General features: G+C 46.7%; 1 protein-coding gene across 2 annotated transcripts in view; it reads left to right on the plus strand.

Moving 5' to 3' along the window:
• Positions 1-2,425, plus strand: part of PDAP1 (PDGFA associated protein 1) — a 93,648-nt gene extending 91,223 nt beyond the window's left edge. For both annotated transcript variants that reach the window (XM_085629126.1, XM_085629127.1), the window contains exon 6: positions 1,586-2,425. In XM_085629126.1, coding sequence (XP_085485252.1) covers positions 1,586-1,650 — 65 coding nt within the window. In that variant the 3' untranslated portion in view covers positions 1,651-2,425. The remainder of the gene's footprint in view (positions 1-1,585) is intronic.
• Positions 2,426-18,001: the final 15,576 nt, after the last annotated feature.

The raw sequence follows: 18,001 nt of genomic DNA on the forward strand, positions 1-18,001 counted from the left end.
CTGTGCCACGGGTGATATCCTTAGCCTCTGTAGCTGCGTTACATTTTGCTTATATAAGTCCATTAAAACAATCCATGATTAGAGATAACTAACATTTGTTGGCTAAAAACGTTCTTGCCATGCACAAAATATTCTCCAAAACTACTTAAAGCTACATTCTGCTTTTCTTGGGGCTTCGGATACTTGGAAAGATAGATTGATGGATTTAATTTAGAGCGATTTGGGCAATGCTAATATGCAGATACATTTTTCCCTTGAGACCCTCTGCTTTTCATATATTTTCCACAATCGACCACAAAACCAGTACGGATTTCTGCCAAATCCCATGTAGTCAAGCATACCGCTCCATAATTCAATCTAATCCATCAACCTGTCAATGGTTGACTTGCACGTCTTGTGATACATTATCAGTCTACTAAATACATGAGGCCTAATTCACAGGCCCTTCATCACAGTGATGATTGATGTACATCAGCCTTGCAACTGCAACAGTGCTAAACCGTGAGGACTACCTGTATGGTGTGGAAGGGCCTGAAGGGGAGTGTAAGAGCACCGCTAGTGCAGCCTTCAGCACCCCCATCCCTGAATAGCTATAGTGCATCTGGACTTTTAGCTGTTCATGGGCTCCCTTCTCCTCCTTGGGTGAAAAGATTAGTTCTACTGATGGGAGCGCATGATCGAGGACAAGTCTGAAGTGAGCCATCCTCTAAAATGCCTTTGCCACTCCTACCTTGATTTATTGTTGAGTATGTTTGTGGCTATTCTACAGAGCATGAGGAAATCCGTAGGGGATTTGCTGTGCATGCTTTGTGTCAATTGACACTCCTTTCTGCCTTGCTCATTCCCCTGACCATCACCGCTGTGGACCAGAAAAAGTGGAATACCGGGCTGAGATGTTTGCATATGTGTGGATGAGCGGTTTGCTAGCAGACACACTCGCCCCACCTACCGACTGGCTCTCTTAACCGTAGTTCCTACATTTCACTAAAGTCACTTATGCAATATAAGTTACACACATGGTTATGAATTTTCTGATTTGGGTCAGCCTGTTTGATCCTGCCGTTTTGAATCTGACTCTTTGAACCAAACACCGGTACTCCTAAATAGTTTTATAGTTTATAGTTCTAGGAAAAATCAGATACATGTCCCATTAATTGGTCTTTAGTCTTATCTCAGTTTTTCCCTCTGGTTTGTTGTTGTTGTCACTACAAAGGAGCACTTGCCAAACATTTTAATGTGACTTGTTAGAAGATTTTGTCTTCTTTATTTAATTACATTTTATTTTTATTTTATGTCTCACTTACAGAAATGGATTCCAGACACATGGTAGCTCTTTTTGTAATTTATCAGCTTTTCATTCCTTTTCATCTGACTTTAATTGGCGTTCACAAACTTGTCCGAGTTTTTATTTTGTGGAATGTGCTGATATTATTGCTCCAGATGCAGTATATTCGACTAATATATTTAAAGTGAAGCCGGTAATCCAAGATGTTAATCCATATTTGTCAAAAATAAAATTATGCAGGTATGCTTAACTCTACCATTTATGTTGTCCTTCCTAAACCCTCTCTTTTCGACTCCCCAGCAAAAGACAAAGAAGGAGCAGCCCCATCTGGCAGAGGAATACAGTCCCTATCCCTAAATGACTAACCCACGCCTGGGAGGAGGAATTGCCAAGGAACTGTGCCTGATGCCTGCCATGAAATCGTACCGTCATGGGTACCACAGAGGCGCCACTCAAGGGCATTGCAGCATCATTATCTAAGCTAAAAGAGACACTGCCGTGTGTTCCTCTTCTGTAACTGGCACGGGATCCTTTCTCTGACTCCACTCTGGCCATTTGGTGCATCAAAAAAGAGACTGAATGCAAATTTGACCTGTAACTCTAGGGAAGGATCGCTGTGTTCTCTGTTTTTAGGATTAAAGCAAAACGGTGGGTGGGAAGGAATAAAGTTGGAGATTAGGTTGCAACATTGTTTTTGTATTGATTTTTGTTTTTGAGGTGGGAGTGGGTTTAAAGCCTGAAGTTTTCACATTAATTCAGAATGGATGTAGGATCTTTCACGGAGCAGTTGGATTAAGCGAGGATTTTCAGTGTGGTGGTTTAGGATCTTTTGGCAGGCTGCCCCCTTAAAATTGAGATAGTGAAGTTTCCCTGTAACAGGGTTTCTTCATTTATCTCTTTGAAATTCATGCAGTCCTGATTCCATCCTCCTTTTAATCTTCGTTTTTTTTTTGGTTGGCTAACCGGTTTCGTTTTTTTTTGATGAGTGTCCGTTTTAAGCCCACCTTTCCGGCAGCCTTCTAGGGAAAATATTTACTGTAAAATACCCATGTTTAACAATTCACGACCCAAACACAACTTGTATATTGGCTGAATAAATTTAAATTATAAAGAACAAGCATGTTCAATTACTTCAAAGAATGCATTTGTAGTTTGAATTTTTTTTCTGTCGCATGGGATTCTCTTACAGGGATTACATTTAGGCAGAAGATTACTGCTGATACCTACCCAACTTCTCTACTGTGTCCCATTTAAAGATTGTATCACACAGCGAGAAAATTCCAGTTGTATTTTGCATGTTTCTCTCTCACACAACCTACTGTTACGCTGAAAGGCACTGCATCGAAGACCAGATAAGAGCCACCTAAAGTCTCCAATGCATGACACCAAAACACTTCCCACATAGGATCGTAATCTGCCAGTCATGCACACCCCGCAGTGTAGCGAGTGTCCAATGAGAAAATGCACTTTAACGTCCCACAACCTGGTATGAAGGGTTTTATAATTGCTAAAATACATGTAACCCCTAAAGCTTTTTGTGGAAAAAAAGTACCCAATCAACATCTGTAATTAGTCAAAGTAGACATCAAAAAGAAACCAAATATCAGCCACCTTTGTCAATACCCTCTTGTCAGTGATAACAGATCGGTAAGGGCTACAGACGCCTTAATCCTGGCAATTCTAAACACCAGCACTTAAAGTATAACTGTCTTAATTTGTCGGTTGTTCTCCTACATGCACTTAAAGCTATCCGGATTAGTAATGGGAATCTTGCCACTCCTCTCATGGACGAGGAACGTGAAAAATGTGGTTGTGAAGATTAGACCACAAGTGTTTCACGAGTACTCTAAGGATACTATAACCAGATGTAAGAGCTTTTTAGGCCTGCTCATTTGCTGGTTTCTCAAAATACAGGATCATACATAAATGCAAAATCCTTTTCTTGAACATGTATCCAATATATCTGAGCCTAAAATGGCCACTTGCTTGTCAGAAGGAACTAGCTTTATATGATTTAGCCTGGTTGAGCCTCTGCCAAGTGCAACCCTAAGTTGTTTCCCCGTTGCCAACTCTCAATGTGTAGGCTCTCTGTTGGTAGTGAACTACTAATCTTTCGCAGGTTTTTCACACCTACCTTGTAGTAGGGGGACATAACTTTTAACTCCAGGTTCACATTTTATTTCTGAATTACTGCTAGTAACAGGTTACTAATTAGATCTCATACCAATTCATGTTACATAGTAGTCCACAGACTACGTAACATAATATTCCTTATCTGTAAAATATAAAAAAAAATACAACCTGAGATCACTGTAATGGTCTGATCAGCTACTTAGAACCAAGAAAACCAAGGTCATATAAGTTTCCATTCCCAATAGTCTGCTCTCATTGATGGTATTCAGGATGTGGTATTGTATTACTGTAAGTCACACCTATATTACACACTCATTGGGGCATTAGAGTGTTGAGTATCACATACACGCCCAGGAGGAGCGGGCTGAGGTAGTTTTTGCAGCCTTCACTGTTTTCTTGATTACATTCTTGTGGGTTTGGTATGAGTACATGGGTGGGAGGTGGACTGCTTTCATTTTTTTTGTTTTTTTCTTTCATTCTATTTTGACATGTCAGTTTATATGCAAGGTTTGGATCGACTGAAATGAGCATCTGCGCTCTAGTTACCTCCTTTCTTTGCTCAGCAGGGTTCCCCATTTATTCTTTCTTGCTGCCGAAGAGAGACTTCTTAATAAACAGTTCATTTATTGTCGTACCATGAAACTGCTACCTAGTTGTGGCCTAATGTCTACTATCGGACCACATGAATGTCATCAAGATCCTCCCCCTCAACACTTATGGTCTTAATCAAAGGCGACATGTCCTTTATTGTTGTTATAGGTTTAAAGGTAGTATTCTCTTGTAAAATACCAAGAAAGGTGATGGGGAAAACTGTCCTTAAGAGAAAAAATTGTATCAAGAAATCATATGCTCCACAGCAGCCAAAAAGACAAAATTGAGTAATTACTTTAAATGATCCAAACTCGCAGTAATTTAATCTGAATCCGAACAGGGATGATGTTAGTTTACCACAAGATTAGAAACAATTGAGCCAATTTACATTTTTTGCAACATTTAAGCACTATCTGCAGGCATGCCATATTTGTGGGAGACACTAAATCACTCCTGGGGCCAGCAGTTTATTAAGTAGGGATTTTAAATTAATATATGTATCTATATGGTAACTTTATGGTACAAATCTAGCCCAAAAGGAAATGAAGTGCTGTACAGGTTCAAAGGCGAGCATACTGTCGGTGACTACTACTGAGGAAGATGGGATACTGGAATACAGTCGGTTTGCAAATTCAGATTGTCCAAATCCCATAAATGAATGATCTCTATTCGACCCTCGCTCTTAAATATCCATGAGGAATATTGAATCCAGTAGTGAGGAAATTCACATTCTGCTCCAACTCCCACAACCGCTCTTCCAGATCTCACTCCATCTTATTTGATGGCACTCCTGTCCAGTTTCTGAACTTAAATTTGAACCCTTAGTTCAATGAGATGAATGCCTAGTGAGATATTACTATCGCCTTGGTGAGTTGCAGCTGTCGCAAGCTTTTGGAGAATGAATGAAGGGTTAAATGACGAGTCCGCTGCTGAACTCAATATAAATTTCATCTACCCTTCCTGACCGAAATTGAGAATCCATGCTCTTCCACCCAAATACTTTGATTTGCTACAGGCTTAGCATTAGGTTAAAAAAGAATATGAAAATTAAGAACAACAAAATTAGCCATTTTGTTTGATATTTTGTTCTAGGACTATCGGCGTTCTAAAGGAACAGAATTATAATCCATCAGGGAATTTGTATAGCGCATTACTTACCCGTGAGGGTCTCAAGGCGCTGAAGGGAGGGGGAACCACTACTGCTCGAAGAGCCAGGTCTTGAGATGTCTTCCGAAGGTGAGCAGGTCCTGGGTCTGCCGTAGGTGGGTGGGGGAGGGTGTTCCATGTCTTGGCGGCGGTAGGAGAATGATCTGCCGCCGGTGGTCTTTCGTTGGATGCGGGTGACAGGAACGAGGGCGAGGTTTGCTGAGCGGAGCTAGCTGGTGGGGGTGTAGAAGTTGTGTCGTTCAGGTAGGCTGGTCCGGTGTTGTGGAGTGCTTTGTGTGAGTGGGTGAGGAGTTTGAAGGTGATCCTCGGGGAGCCAGTGCAGGTCTTTCAGGTGGGGGGTAATGTGGCTGCGTCGGGGTACGTCGAGGATCAGATGTGCAGAGGCGTTTTGGATGCGTTGTAGTCGATGCAGGTGTTTGGCTGGGATTCCTGCGTAGAGTGAGTTGCCGTAGTCCAGCCTGCTGCTGACGAGGGCCTGTAACAGTTCTCCTTGTTTCGGACGGGATCCACTTGTAGATCCTGCGGAGCATGCGGAGGGTGTTGTAGCAGGAGGAGGAGACGGCGTAGATCTGCTTCGACATGGAGAGGGAGGAGTCGAGGACGAATCCGAGGTTGCGTGCGTGGTCGGTAGGTGTGGGTGCCGTTCCCAGCATTGTAGGCCACCACGAGTCGTCCCAGGCCGAGGGGGTGGAACCGAGGATGAGGACCTCCGTCTTGTCTGAGTTCAGTTTCAGACGGCTGCTCTGCATCCATTCGGCGACGGCCTTCATTCCCTCGTGGAGGTTCGTTTTGGCGGTGTGCGGGTCCTTGGTGAGGGAGAGGATGAGCTGGGTGTCGTCGGTGTAGGAGATGATGTTGAAGTTGTGCTGGCGGGTTACTTGTGTGAGGGGGGCCATATAGATGTTGAACAGCGTCGGGCTGAGTGATGATCCCTGGGGTACGCCGCAGATGATGTTGGTGGCTTCAGATAGGAAGGGTGGGAGTCGGACTCTCTGGGTTCTGTCGGAGAGGAAGGATGTGGTCCAGCTGAGGGCTTTCTCATGGATCCCGGCTTCTTGACGGCGTGTTTTTAGGGTGCGATGGCAGACCGTGTTGAAGGCGGCCGAAAGGTCCAGGAGAATGAGGGCTAAAGTTTCGCCGTTGTCGAGTTGTCGCCTGATGTCATCTGTGGCGGCGATGAGGGCTGTTTCCGTGCTGTGGTTTCGTCTGAACCCGGACTGGGACGGGTCCAGGATGATGTTGTCTTCGAGGTGGCGGGTTAGTTGCGTGTTCACGATTTTCTCGATGACCTTCGTCGGGAATGTGAGGAGGGAGATGGGTCGGAAGTTCTTGGGGTCCGCCTGGGGCTTCTTGAGGGGGGGCGTTGATTTCAGCGTGCATCCAGCTGTCTGGGAATGTAGCTGTCTCGAAGGAGGCGTTGATGACCTTCCGTAGTTGGGGTGCGATGGTTGCGTCTGCTTTGTTGAACACGTGGTGACGGCAAGGGTCTGACGGTGATCCAGAGTGGATGGTCATCATGACCTTGTGTGTTACTTCGTCGTTGACGTTGGTCCAGGAGGTCAGGTGGTTGGTCCAGGTGGTGTTCGCGGGGGGGGGGGGGGGGGGGGGGTGTCTGGTGCGGTCGGGTTAATCGGGATGTTGAAGCTGTGGTGGATGTCTGCTATTTTCTGGTGGAAGAAGGTTGCCAGAGCGTTGCACAGTTCTTGTTGGGGAGTTCCTTCACGATGCTGAAGAGCTCTTTGCTGTCGTGTGCGTGGTTGTCCAGTCTGTTTTTGAAGGAGGATCTTTTGGCCATTCTGATGAGGTGTTGGTGTCTACGAGTGGCGTCCTTGTGGGCTGCGTGACTGTCAGGTGTGCAATCGTGGAGCCATTTTTTCTCCAGTTTCCGGCAGGCGCGTTTACAGGTCTGTAGCTCGTCTGTGGCTTTCTTGCTGGCGTGGTTGAGGGGGGGGGGGAGGGGGGGGGGGGTTTCCTGAGTGGTGCGAGGGTGTTGGTGCAGTCTTCAATCCACTGTCTGAGGTTGCGGGCTGCTGTGTCTGGGTCGGTGAAGGCCTCCGGTGGTTTCTGGGCGAGGGTGGAGGTCAGTTGGTCTTCGGTGACTTTGCTCCAGCAGCGACGTGGGAGTTGTTTGGTGCGGTGGTGCGTGGTTGGCTTCTTGAAGGTGAAGTGGATGCAGCGGTGGTCGGTCCAGTAGAGTTCGGTGGTGTGGTTGAAGGTAACGTGGGTGCCTGTGGAGAAGATGGGGTCCAGCGTGTGGCTGGCGGTGTGGGTGGGTGCGGTGACGAGCTGTCTGAGGCCAAGGTTTGCCAGGTTGTCGATCAGGGTGGCAGAGTTGGCATTGTTGTTGTTCTCGAGGTGGAAGTTCAGGTCCCCGAGGAGGATGTAGTTCGTGGAGGCAAGTGCGTGGGTGCTGGCGAGGTCGGCGATGGAGTCGCTGAACGGCGCCCTGGGTCCCGGGGGTCTGTAGATGAGCGTTCCCCTGAGGGTGGTGTTTGGGTCGGTGTGGATTTGGAAGTGCAGGTGTTCGGCGGTCTTGAGGGTGTCCTCTGCATGGGTGGAGACCTTGAGGGTGGACTTGTGGACGATGGCTATTCCTCCGATTCCGTTGGTGCGGTCTCTGCGGGTGATCTTGGAGCCGTCCGGGATGGCTATGGTGATGTCGGGCGCCGAGGAGTCGTTCCACCAGGTCTTGGTCAGGAAGGCCACGTCGGGGCGGCGGTGTCGAGCAGGTCCCAGAGCTCGATGGCGTGTTTGCAGAAGAATGCACAGGAGGTGGTCGGGTCTGGTCTTTGAAGGTTTAGAAGCTCTGTTGCAGGTGAAGCTGCAGCTGCGGCAGGAGAAAGGTCCATGGGTGCGTTTCGGGGTGGCCTGGAAGCAGCTGTGGTTTCGGCCGGTGTTGAGTGCGTGGAGGTAGCTGGTGTCGTAGCGGAGTCTGGCGTAGTGGCGTTCGCGGGGTCCAGGGGTTCTGGCGCTGGGCGCGGGCCAGGCGCAGACGGGCTTGCTTCCGGTGCGCCAGCGGCCTGCATTATGAGGGGGGACGAGGGAGGAGCAGCTGGGAGGGGGGAGCGGGACGAATCAGGACACGGGGGGCCGCAGGGAGGCAGCGGCGGGAAACGTGGGGTGGCGGGAGGGGGGAATCGCAGTAAACAAGCGGACGGGGCACAGGGGCAGAGAGAGCGGTCTAACAGCAAGAGGGGGCACAGGGGCAACAAAGGGGGTACAATGAGCAGAATAACAAATAAACGCAATAGACGGAACCTAAATAATAGCAAAAACGCACGCAAACGAAGTCAGACAACAGTCAGGTGCAGACAGGAATACTCACGAGCCCACCCCTGGGCCACCAGGGATGAGGCGCAGGCGGGAGCCTACGAATGGAGGAGGGCCTCGAAATCGCGGCAGTAGCGTCCAAGGACACGGCGCTAGCAGGGTGAGCTAGCGCGGTGGGGGAGTGGCCTAAAGTAGGGATACCACAAAGTCCTTAGTGCTATGGCTAGTACCTGGGTAGCAAACCGAAAAGAAGAAGGCATGTGAGAAATAAAAATCTGCCAAAATGCTGACTACTTTTATAAGAAACAAGAAAATAGTAGCATCTTTAAAGGGTGAATATTATACTCAGTTTACCAACGCACATTGAGTGAAAAGGTTTCAATATTATATCTTTTTACAGCCCAAATACGTCGTCTTATTCGTCTTAATGTATCCCAAGGGCGGGCGATAAGCAAGCTGTTTCTCGATAGACTGATTAAAAGTGGAGAAATAAAGTAACTCACTCCTTAAAAATAGGGAAAGTCTCAGGACAGGTCTCAATTTAATGGTCTTTAAATCTGGTAAAGATGTGCTTATTGACAACTCACAAACCTATTCAGATATCTTTACATCTGGAGGTTAGAGGAGCGGCAGCATATGGAGACAAAAATGCCTATGTCACTCTGCATACTCCTGCCACCTAGTATTGGACTTGGACTTTACAAGTTTCTTTCTTTGAAGACATTCTTTTGAGTTACAAGGTATGCTGCGACTCCTCCCTTAATAGGGAATGCACATAGATACTGACTCCATTTTTAAATAGTTTTTCTCTGCCATCTAGTTTGGCCATGTACTGAGGACGCTGCGGACTCAACGTTTAATTATGTTTTTCGGGCTCCTGCTGTAGAACTTTTTATTCCTGTCGTCTGCTTTCATGGTTTAAATCCAGTATTTGTTAGGACATCTAGATGTAGACCTTCGATTCTTCTGCCGTCATGGTGTCAGTGCCCCGCTGGGGCTCAGTCATCGTCCTTCCAGTCGACTCCAGAGTGTGAGGGGTATGAAGGCTGATGGAACGGACACCCTTTAAAAAGTGCCCTTGGTGTCACAATACCAGTCGGCCAACACCCACGAGTTCAGCAACTGATGCCTCTTCCCAGATCACAGGATTGAGTGCACGTTCTGCTTAGTGTTTCGCTGCAAAAAGACCCTCTGACAATAAAAGGATCGCCACCTATCACACCTCACCATGCAGTGACATTCTATAGAGACCATGCCTGACATCTTTGGTGAGCTGAACCCCCTTCTGACCAAGGAGGAGAACATAGAGTCACAGCACTTGGCTGCACATTATACCAGTCTGCAAACAATTACATCTGAAGAGTCTGTGGACCTTCTTCCACAGGTCCCAGGACCACATCGATGTTGAGGATTGTGTGTATGGACCAGACAACACAAATCCAAACAAGCACTCATTTAGGTGGAGCCTCGTCCTTTGGGGTCTTGGGCATCCAGCCCAACACACAAGACTGTTCCACCTCAATGCCTCCACAGCCTCTGACAAAACCAAACTGCCATTGAGGCCCCATGACCCCAATGGGTAGATGCATGCTTTGCACTTTAAGAAATCATCAACCTCAAAGCCTGCTTTAAAACCACAGGCGACCACAAAAGCCATGTAGGCTTCAAAACCACCTTTAGTCCTGCAACCACAACCAGCCACTGGTTACAATGATCCTTCAAGGTAGATTCTAGAGAGACTGTTGGAAGAGCTGGATGAAAGGCAACGCCGCCAACCTATATATTCACAAATGGGCAAGATCTGTTCTTGAGACCCTTACATAGTGGTCTTCAAACCTTTTTGCTCTGAGTCCCATTAAGTCAAATGTTTTGAAGTGCCCCCTCCCCCCTTTCGAAGGGGCGGGCCTATGAGATCCTTTTCAGAGATGCTTTTTTGTAGCTCATAATCAACAATAAATGGCAAGGAGCAAATAAATCAAACAATATTGGATATTGACCAAATAACACAACTTCCCATAATCTGGGTGATTAGAGCTCCTCATCTCCAGTGCAACTGCTCCACTAATGGCAGCTGCATCACTGAATAGCTATCTCCTCTGCCTCTTTCCCCCTCCCCCACCAGGCCTGGCCATCACTCCAGTTTCGAAACAAACTTGAAATTAGCTCCCACATGTTGCCTGCAAGGGTGCCGTCAGCCCTAATGCTAGCAAGGATAATGAGCCTCCATTGTAAAGTAAGACAGTCATAACTGTGATGCAGTAGACCCTTCACTCTCCTGGACCCCAGTGCCAATGCACCTGCATCAATAATGAGAACTACTGCCCTTTGAAGCAGGCCGTCTCTCCTGCTGCTTGCTATAAAATGGGCCTCCATCTTGCCCCATCCCCTCTTTGCCATTTCTCTGAGGCCTAAGCTAAGGTGTTTCCTCTGCTTCACTTGTACCCTCTCTTTGGCCATTGGTCCGAGGCCCATAGTAACACTGGCACAGGAATGGTGTACTGGGCCCTAGTGCAAGCAAGGAAGGATAGTAAAACAACCATAATTGGGGTTTAGTTGGGACCTTGGGCCCCAGTTCCACTACTGCATGTGCAGCACCATTGATGGGTATTTCACTGACTACTCCACTAGGCCATCGCTCCAAGGCCTGAGGTCCAAATCAGGTGGTCTGCCCCTTTGCGTTAAACAGGGGAAAGCCAAAACAATCTCAACCCACTGTTGCCTGCGAACTGTTCCCAGCACAAGTGACCTGGTCCACAATTCCAGCAGGGAATATGGCTCCCCGCCCACCTTTTTTACTGGTAACTAGCATAATTGGGGTGTAGTGCACCATCCCATTACTACACCTGCGCCATTGAAATTGCTGCACTAATGATGGTCAATTTAAATAAATGTGCCTGAATACTCTGCCACCTTCCTAAGGACATCTCTTGAATGAAGCAGTCTCTGCCCATTTGTAAGTCAAACAAGCATTTGCAATGCAATAGGTCTCGCATTTGCGAGAGTTTAAGCTATTGGCATTGTACATGCATGTATTTTATTGTTTTGATAATTAACACATAAAAGTAAATGTCATTTACAATGTCAATAGCTCAAACTCTTGTAAATACGAGACCGATTTCATTTCAAAGAAGCGGCCGCTATTGTCCTGGGATGCTTGGAAAGTAAAAGCGCGCTGAATGTTGCAGAAAAGCATGTCCTTCCTACAGTAAGAACAATTCAATAAAGAAAATAGTGTTTGCAGACTAAATAAGACCTACTGTGCAACAGAAGTAAAAGGACCAGTCCTCATGGGAGGTTACAAATGAAGACTTGGCGCTACTAAGGAGGGACTAACTAGCCTATTAACGAATCAGAAGCCAGCATTTACGAAGGACCATGACAAATGTGGGCAGCTTCAAGTCCATACTCGAATACAGCATGCCTCGCAGAGCAGCGCATGGGCTGCCCAAGCTCGACCTAAAAATTAGTCCCCACAGCACCCCATTCGTTGGGCCATCACTTACCTGAAAAGAAAGGGGATTGTGTGCAATTGGTTACTCACAAAATGTAAATGCTGGCTGGGAAAAAAAATATAGGGTTTAATATTTGAAGTCACTAGAAGATTCATGATGAGAGTTTTATTATTTTTGAGAGGTAATCTAAAAGTGCTGAGTTTTGTAATGTGTCTTTTATATGAACTTATAAAAATGTTTGCACCAGGTACTGTCTGGCTGCTTATTCCTAATAAGTTTTTATTTAAAGCAGCTGTTTTATCTTAAACATTCAATCATTTTGTGGCAGTCTATCTTACTGTGTGCAATACAATTTTAAAATGACTTAACATATCCATGATTCTTTTTGTTGCAGGCTGGGACCTCATAGCACTATAAATACACTAGTCCCTATTCTGCACTGCGCCAATCGGGATTCAAAATCTCGCAAACTGACATCGGCAGTGGTTGTGTTATCCAATTGTGATCTCATAACCTACAAGAGTGTACTTCCAACTAATTCGTTTTCATTTAAAACTTCTTATTTTATAGAAAGTTGCCTGAAGGTGAACAAAAACAACAAAATACTTTTTAAATATTACGTTTTTTTGCCAAGCATCAATTCCTGAATTGTTAGTTGCGACTGTGCAGCGCCTCTGCTTGAGAGAGAAATTGATGGTCTAAACCACGGCAGCACCTCACACACTTCATGTAAATGAAGGCAGCCTGGAAACGCGAACACTTCCTGGCCATCTTCATTTAGAAGTTTTTACTGAGACATTTGTTCCCCCCTGTGAATGCATCCATGGACCTCCAGGAACGCGCCCCACAGTTGAGTACCTCTGCTCTAACATCCCTAAGTCCATCCCCAAGAAACAACTGGCGCATGTTTTGAGGAGCTGCTTCCATTGGACATTCCTTCAGACAGTGCACCGCAACCCAAGTGCTTCAAGGATGCTGGCGCTAGCGCTCTTCCACAACTTGCATCTACTTCCTCCAACACCAGCTCCACAGGAAGTGACTTCCACATAGTCTTTCTCTCACTCTCCACCTGGGTCTCCACATTTGTATTCGAACACTCACAGCCCCAGGCCTTACATACCTCCTGAGGGATACAAGTGTCCAAGGGATGCTCCACAGGGGGATCAAGATGTAGGTTCTAGAGAGGATTTCGACATAAGGTACATACCATTCCAGAGGAAAAGAACTTCCTCATAGAAACCTTATTTAGGTCTGAACTGTCTATACACTTCCTGCCAGTGCTATAGGGGATGCTCAAACCACGAGCGTCCCCTTTATCACTTGCAGCTGGTCACCCCTAGAGTGGAAAAGAAGTACAAGGCTTCTTACTCTGACCCTATATACATTAGAGGTCATGTGTCTCCAGACTCCCTTGTGGAGCACTTTGCCTGTAAACAGACTCTGCACAAGCCACAAGGGATGCTCCCACCAAATAAGGATGGATGCTACAGGAGGGGCAGTAGGGAGCCGCCACTTATTGGCAGCTTGCAAACTCCCTAGACCTCCTCGCTAGGTATGATGGGGGTACAGTGGGAGGAGATGGAAGGCCTATTGCAACATCTTCCTGAACAGAAAACGGGGGGTGGAGATTCTCTCCTAAGGTAACATTATTTCTAATTCCAATAAGGTGTGTGTTGAATCCCACAGCTAGGGCAGCCATGGAGGTTAGCACTTCAGTCATTCTACGCAGACAGCCGGAAGTGCAGCAACATTTGGTCAGTTTCCCATTTAATAGGGAACACCTCTTAGAAACTGTTAAGAAAAATTTAAACTGTTAGAGATTGTCAAGAGCATGAGGGCCCTCCAAACACTATTGGGCTCCTTTCTGAGGCATCAATACAGGGGCACATCAAAAGCTACTTTCACCGAACTCCACCAATCAATCATACCAGTGCCAGCATCAGTCATACCACCAGTAAGCAGACAGATTGTACTGGAGGGGGAGGGGAGGGGGAGGGGGGCGGGGGCGGGGAGGCTTTTACAGGGCCATTTCCAACCCAGGTAAAGGCAGAAACACTCCCAACAAAGAAGCTGCTGCCACAAAACAGGCATGCCTCTCATTCCTCCCCTGATTGTACTACAGCTGTCTGGGTAAGACTTCAGGGGTTTTTTCCTCATTGAGAAGAGATCACAGCTTAGAACTCATTTTAGCCCCACCAAACAGTCAACCCTGCTCACTCATTCTAAGCGCGGAACACCTATGTCTTCAAGAAGAGGTTCAAGCACTCCTTTACCAGGGGCTACAGTGCCAATACTTTCACAATTCAACAGCAAGGGGGTGTACTCCCTGTACTATTTGATCCTCAAAAAGAGTGGCTCGCTAAGGCCAATCCTCGATCTCTTGCCTCAACATGTGCATCCTGTCGGAATGTTTCCATATGGCCACTCTCCGGGATGTTATCCTGCTTCTACGGTAAGGAGACTTTATCACCGGCATCGAACAGAAGAACGCCTACTACTACGTACTCGTACATCCAGTTCAACTGTGCTACCTTCGTGGTAATTGGACAACACTATCAGTTCAAGGTACTACCCTTCGGGGTTACAACAACTCAAATAATCACAAATTCTTTAGCCACAATAGCTGCCTTTGTCAGGAGTGGGAGGGACACACATATTCCCTCTACCTAGACGATCGACTGATCAAGGGCGCCGGCAGACAATGCTTGGCATACACTCAAGCAGGCATCTTGTTAGTCACAAATTGGGGTTCAGAAAAAATACCCCAAATCCAACCTTTCTTGGCGATCGATTCAAAATGCTGTTACAGTCCAGGCTTAACCCAATCCACAAAGAGTGCTTTCCTTCTAGCAGTTATTGCCTCTTTTTGAGCCAAATCGTCATCTCCTAGTCGGAACAGTCGTGCATCTTCTAGGGGTAATGGCTTCTTGCATAACCATAGTCTCAAATGACAGATTACACATGTGTTTGCTACCGCAGTGTTTATTGACAGTGGGCACTTGCGGAGGGTAAAATACTGGATCTAGCGTCGGTATAGAAGACCAGTACTCATCACTTTTCTGCAATGGTGGAACAGCAACCATCTCCTGCAGGTGAGGTCTTGTATGGTCCCTGTTCTGCAAGTGACCCTCACAAGGGATGCTTCTCTGGCTGGGGGTGCATCTCCTCGACATCACAGTTCAGGGTGTATCGTTCGCCCCAGCAACTGGTTTCACAAGACCTACCTCAAGCTTCTCCAATCAAACACACGCGGTAAAGCTGTCTTTCAAAACATTTAGGGGGAGGTAGTATTGATTAAGAACAACGTGACCACCATGCTACCTCCAGACACTGGGCCACCCGCTCACTATGGCTGTCAGATCTGACGCAGAGGTTTTGGCATTGGGAGATTCACCATCCAATGCATCTTTTAGCAGAATACCTCCAGGAAGTGGTATAGGACTTTCTGGACCTGCTCAGCACTAATGGATCCGCTAGTTGGAACTCCACACACAAGTCCTACTGCATTACTTTCAGAGCTGGTTGTTTCTGCAAATATACCTCTTCGCCACACATGAAAATGACATAGCTTTGCCTCCAGTTTCCACACCCATGATCTATGGGCAATGCCCTATGGATGAACATATCGGGGATTCCTCATCTCACACTCCTGCCATACATGGTCTGGAAGCTCCAGCAAACATCTCCTATCCTGGTAGCTTCCACAAGGGCAGTGGTTCTCCACCTTCCTTGAGATGTTAAGAAGCCCACACAAGAAGCTCTCTTGCGGGCAGTACCTTTTCACTCTGGAACAAAGCAAAATCAGAAATCTAGATCCATGGTCTGAAACAAGGCAAGAATCCGACATCCAGCCAAATGGAAGCTCATTTTAGCAATTTGGCACCTGAGGTCTTGGGACTTGTTTAGTAAAATCCACAAGAGTAAATGGATGTTTTGTAGGAAGTGCAAAGGACTACCATTAAGGCTTGCTACACAGCTAATTTCAAAAAGCTTTGTCCACTATTGTTACTCCAAGAGTTTAGACCCTTTTAAACATGCTGGCCAAGATATTGTTTAGTTAATTCACCTTTAAAAATCAAGATTAGCATACGCTCTCATACGCCTACATGTTGCAGCAATTGACGCATATACACAAAATAGAGCACCTTGTTCAAAATTCCTGTCTCTAAGGCATTTATGGAAGGCCTTAAAAGAGTGATTCCACCTAAAGTGCCACCTGTCCCTCTGTGGAACGTCAACATAGTACTCACTAGCCTTACAGATCCCCCATTCGAGCTATTGCATTCATGTCCTATGCACTTCCTTTCTTAGAAAGTACTTCATTAGGGTGTGTAAGTAAGATGCAAGCCCTCACTTTGCAGGAACTCTTTATCCAGGTCCATCAGGATAGGGTTATCCTCCGTTCTATGTTAACCAAACGATTGAGCTACCGATTTTACCTGTTCACACCCTAGATGCTAAAATAGAATTAATATACCATGTTGACAGGACTAAGGGGGTCATTAGGGTGGTGGTCCTTCCGCCATCACACAGGATATTCCCACTGCCGAATTAGGATGGTGGTAGGAATCCCAATCTGTCCCCGGCAGACGGAAAGTCTGTCCACCACGGTTCCGCAAGGCGGTCCTTTTCCGCCCGCTTTGCGGAACCAAAACACAGGCCAGCATAGGGATTAGGATATCCCTTTCCGCCTGTCTTTTCGCGGCGGTCATCCCACTGCGAAAACACAGGCAGAGGCTGGATTTGGGGGCCTGTTGCTGGCCCCCTCAGTGTTGGGGGTGTTGCACTCGGGGGGGGGGGGGGGGGGGGGGTACTACCCATGGTACCCCACTGCATTTCCCTGCACTGCCTGGCAGGCACCACGTGGTGCCTGCCACGTAGTGCAGGGAAATGCACAGCATGGCATTTTAGCATTGAAACGGTGCTGCAGCCAGCAGCACCGTCCGCAATGTTAAGTATTAACAAACTCAGCAGCTTTTTGTAGCCTTTGCTAAAGGCGTAAAGGTTACCCAATATCTAAAGGTGGCAAAGGTAGATGGATCTTGAAAGTATTCAAACATTACTTTAAAGCACAAAGGGTTCCCTACATCCCACCTCCCAGACCACATTCGACGTAGGAAAAAGTGGGCAACATGACATTTCTAGGAAATGTTCCCATAGCTGTCGGCTTCAAAGCAGCTACATGGTCAATTCCACACACCTTTACCAAGCACTACTATGTGGATATTCTTTCCTGCTGAGAGACTCTGAGTTGGCCAAATAATATTAACTTTGTTTCAGACATCTGCTCCCTCCAATGACTAACCATTGCTTATGGAAGTACTGCTTATATGCAGAGCATGTGTATCTACAGCCACACATGCTTGGAAAGGACTAGGATACTCACCCTGGATGCATCTGTTCATAGCTTGCAGTGCTGTAGATTTACATGCACCCACCCTTCTCCCTGGGGTTAGTGTCTTGTTTGCACATCTCTGTAACATTATATATGTCATCTTTAAATAATATTGCAGGGTCACAATTTTCTAGAGGGCAAGCTCGGTGAACTGTGCATTGGCCTTTCTTTGCTCAAACAAGACCTGAGAAACACAGTTAATCCGGTCACAGTGGTTGAGGGCTGAGTATCGGAGGCCAAGAATTCCATCCAAACATTCTGGACAACAATTGGGGTTCTTCAAAGAACAGTCTGCTAGCTAGAGGCCCATGTCTAAGATGCATATGGACGCTCATGAAGAAACGATATCCGACTAGTCCGCATACATGGGCGATCGGACTGCCCATTACCAACACAATTCTTCAAGGCCTTAGTGTTAGCTGAGGATTATAACCCTGCGTTCTAGTCGAGAGAGGGCTCCGATCCCTGGCCCCTGCTGCTGATCATTGCCCTAACTTCACCAGACCAGGACGTTGTGTTGAGAACCCAGAAAATAAACCAGTTGCACTGTAGCCCTGCCTGCAACGGTGGTGATCTTCCCGGACTATTTTCAAAGTTCAGCAGCAACTACATTCCTTCCTTTAGGGTGAAACAAAAGTTAAAAGTGATGCAAAGTAAATACATGCTCCACTTCCTGTTAAATTGAAGGTGATCCTTGGGGTTCAGACT

This window comes from Triturus cristatus, chromosome 10 (assembly GCF_964204655.1).
Source record: "Triturus cristatus chromosome 10, aTriCri1.1, whole genome shotgun sequence".
Classification (NCBI taxonomy): domain Eukaryota; kingdom Metazoa; phylum Chordata; class Amphibia; order Caudata; family Salamandridae; genus Triturus; species Triturus cristatus.